The sequence below is a fragment of the Crocodylus porosus genome, unplaced genomic scaffold (genome assembly GCF_001723895.1).
Source record: "Crocodylus porosus isolate Cpor-Errol unplaced genomic scaffold, CroPor_comp1, whole genome shotgun sequence".
Lineage (NCBI taxonomy): Eukaryota > Metazoa > Chordata > Crocodylia > Crocodylidae > Crocodylus > Crocodylus porosus.
In genome coordinates, this window is record NW_017728918.1 from 28973671 (window position 1) to 28977633 (window position 3963).

Here is a 3963-nt window from a genome sequence, read left to right on the forward strand (position 1 = left end):
GAACAGGATGGGTCCCAGGACAGAGCCTTGAGGGACCCCACTGGTCACAGGGCACCACGATGAGTGACTGCCATCTATTACAACCCTCTGGGTCTGACCACGGAGCCAGTTTCCCATTATATTAGTCTCTGTTTGTTTTGCCAAAGCTGTAAATGGTAAATGGTAAAAATGGTGTTTCATGCTTCATTAATTACACACGACCATGAACCAAACACTGCTTCAACAGTGAAAAGTTTAATGGTAGATGATGCATTCTTTCCTATAGGAAACAAGATAAAGTTAAACAACTGTTTAACAAGATATACTGGTTAAACAACTGTTACGGATATCATAAATGAAGAATGATACCAATGATCAGCCTGTCAGTTTGGGTCTAGGTCAGGGGTAGGCAACCTCTGGCACAGGCGCCAAAGCCTAGCATGTGAACATTTTACTTGTCATGAATGCTTTGGGGCAGTTGAGGGGTGGTGAGGGAGGCATGAGGGGCCTGATCCTTGCTGTGGAAGTGCAGCCCTGGTCCCTTCCCCTCTGTTCACCTTGAGGTGCATGTGCATCTGGTACCAGCAGTGTCAGTCCAGTGCTCTGCAGACTGCTCAGCCTCCCTGCTGCCTGCTGCAAGCAGCCTGGGCTGTGTGGCAGGCAGTGGGGCCCTACCCAGAGCCCAAGCTGGCTGTGGTAGGCAACTGGGAGGTTGCAAGCAGCTACACCAGGGTCCACAAAGCCTTGGGCTGGCTTGTTGCTGGCAGTGAGTACATGTGTGGTGGATGGTTGGGAAGGTGCCAGGTCTGTGCTGCCATAACAAGGATCGGGCCCTTTATGGCTGCCTCGCTATCCGTCCCTGGAGCGCCAACATTTTACAAGTCAAGGTTTCTGGTGTTTTTGCCATTCTGCCCAAAAACATTGCCAAGCCCTGATCTGGGTAATCCTCCCACCATGGCAAAGAACTAAATTGCTCAAGAAACCTTGAGAGTTCTCACTGGTACGTGAGAATCCACTGTGATGGAGCCACGCAGTGTTAAACTGTTCAGATACCCAGAAATGGGCAGATTCCTAGACATCTGCATAGAATTATGTTACTGCAAGATTCTCTTCACATCGGCAGCACAGCAGTGCAGAATAACTAACTGTCTCTTAGTTTGGACCTAAGCCATCCCCTCTGTAAACAGCCAAGCTCCGGCCCAGCAGAGTTCATTCAGTGGTTTTAGGAAAGTCCAGGGTGAAGGGGACATGATGCAGGTGAGGATTCTCTCTCCTTTATCCCCTTATGCCTCATCCTCTCTGTAGAGAAAACCACTGCTTTTTAGATAGGGCCTGTGGTTATTGCTATTCATTAAATAGTATATAGTTAAATAGTTAAAACCCAGTTTAGGAAGAAACCTCAGAATTTTGCTTTACTCATTGTTTCGGTAGAGGCCTGAATGAGTTTGAAATGATCATTTTTGTAGGAATAAAGAAAACCCTTCATTGCTCATCACATTCTCAGAGGCTAGTTTTAGAAAAAGCTCTGTATTAGAAAAAGAGCTTGCTTGCTACCAAGCAGTAAGGTTTTTAGAGGACTCTTTTCTGATTCAGCATCTCCTAGGTAGGACGTTGGGTAAGCAGAAGGTTTGAGAAAGTTGTTTAAGAGAAGAAAGTTAATCAGAACACCTACTAGTGGTGCTCCCCAGTTCTCCAAATGACAGGGATCTGTGTAGCACAGAGAAGGAGGTATAGCTCCAAGCTGACATCAGATAAGAGGAGGACAAGCAAACACCAAGACTGTGGGTCTTTTTTACTAGAAATGACCCAACCCCCTCCCCCCCAAAAAAACAAAAACAAAACAACAAAACAAAATGTGAGGGAGATCCCTAAAGAGGAAATGTTGTTATCCCATGGAGGGAGAACATTAATTTGACTCTTGGAATTGGTTTAATAAAAAGCTTGCATAATACAGTTCCATCATTGTGAATAGCAGCAAATGTTTTGCTGTTGTGCTTTGCTGGTTAATTGCAATAGATTTCATTCTTGACTTCATGCTGGGATTTTTTTGTGAATTTTCTCGTGCCAATGTATTTTCTGAATCACATGACTAATTGTTACACCTTATCATTTCACTGCACTTTAAGTTACAGATTGTATTTTTGTTGTTTGTTTGTTTTTAAAACAGAGTTGAAGAGGCGTATAAAAGGATGGAAAACCCGGAATGCCAAGAAGTTGATGCCAACCCATCCAGAGAAGAGGTTCTTAAGACCATTTTACAATTAATTAAAAACCACTGTAGTTCATAATAGCTGCTATTATGTAGTACTACTTACAGTGTGTTATATCTTCTGCTTTCCCTCTCAGGAAATACACTGAACTAACCACTTTCCTACCCAAATAAGCTGCTTCAGATTTTTTCAGAATTATCTCCTTCCTCTACCATATCTACATAATGTTTTTGTGCTACCTATTCCACTACTGCCCAATGAACTTGGTATACAGCGCAAAGCACAACTTGCCGTTCTCAGACATTCACCATCCTATCACAGTTACATACTAACTGTAGGAGGGAGTGCTTGGGAAGTGCTAGCATTTCAGACATTATTTTCTTGTTGCTACAGAGAACCTGAATCCGCAGTCCTTGCGTACAAGATTCAGTGGGAATTTTTCAAGGAAAGTAGAATCGGGAAAAGATTCTCAAATACTGTCCAGCAGTAAAGCAGTTAAATGGAGGACATGGAAAACTGGGCTGCCTATACATATGCTCGGAGGTGGGCTGTTTTAATTCGAGTGATTCCCAAAGAACCATTCCAATTAAAATGCCATAGTATCATGTGTATTAAGCCCCCATGCATTTAAAAATGGCCACAGGATGCTTTAACTAAAGCTCATTAAACAAGCGTTAGTTAAATCTCCCCAGCGGCCATTTTTAAACCTGTGGGGGCTTACACACATAATGCTGTAGGGATGCTAGAGCATTTTAATTAGAATGCATTGGAGCACGTGTATAGGCGACCCATGATTCCAATACTGGAAATTAAAACTTGTATCCTGATAGTGTGATGATGGTGATATAAAAGCATGTAGCCAATAAGGTGTGATTTTAAAAATACTGATTACTGGCGATTCCAGCTCCATTCAAAGGACATTTAAGGCCCTTAAATGCAAGCATGTGAAAACAGAAATTAAAGATGTGAATTACCAATCCAACAGTTTCAAAGAAAAGCAGAGGGAGGGAGAGCACATTAAAAAACTGGAGCTGAGAGGATACACATTTTGTAAATAATAAATTGATTATTCTTCTACAGACATCCTTTTATCCTAATTTTAATCTGCTAATATATCTATTAACGTGATTTGCTCTCCTTTAAAGTGAGTTCATATTAAGCAGAAAGATGTGGAAAATCCATTCAACCCAAATGCTTCCAGCATTTATTCTTTCAGCACTTTAGTTTTGAGGTTTCTGTTCATATACTTAATACAGAGGCAACAGCCACCATGGCCTATGCCCTCAACAGACTTGTGCAGAGATTTAACTTGACATACTTAAGTATTTTTATCAGTTTCATTGTGTTTACTCAAAGTGTAAAGCTAACCATGTATGTAAATCTTTGCCAGATCAGAGCCTAACTAGAATTCAAAATGGAAACTTACATTAAATTCTATTTTATTTCAAATGTCATTCATATATTATTCTTTTACTAAGAACAGCTGCTATATGAATTTATCCTATCAAGAAAAACTCCAATATGTGTACATTAATATTACTAAATATGGTATTCCCTCCATTCACAATAATTTCTATATGCAAGGAAGGAAACAGTGATGGAGGAAAAAATCTAGTCATGTTAGTTTGTTTAAAATAACGTAACCTAATTTAAAATAACATAAGCCATTATGATATACTTGGTTTACAGAACGGTTTGTATTAAGGTGTCCAGTACAGATATTTTGAATAGTACAATACAAATACAGTGGTCCATGCTTCTAAGGAGACATAAA

The 3963-nt window shown here is 40.6% G+C and overlaps 1 protein-coding gene across 1 annotated transcript in view; it reads left to right on the forward strand.

Moving 5' to 3' along the window:
• The window catches only part of CMPK2 (cytidine/uridine monophosphate kinase 2), a 13080-nt gene extending 9437 nt beyond the window's left edge, over positions 1-3643 (forward strand). The window contains exon 5 of the mRNA XM_019537427.1: positions 2147-3643. Coding sequence (XP_019392972.1) covers positions 2147-2267 — 121 coding nt within the window. The 3' untranslated portion in view covers positions 2268-3643. The remainder of the gene's footprint in view (positions 1-2146) is intronic.
• Positions 3644-3963: the final 320 nt, after the last annotated feature.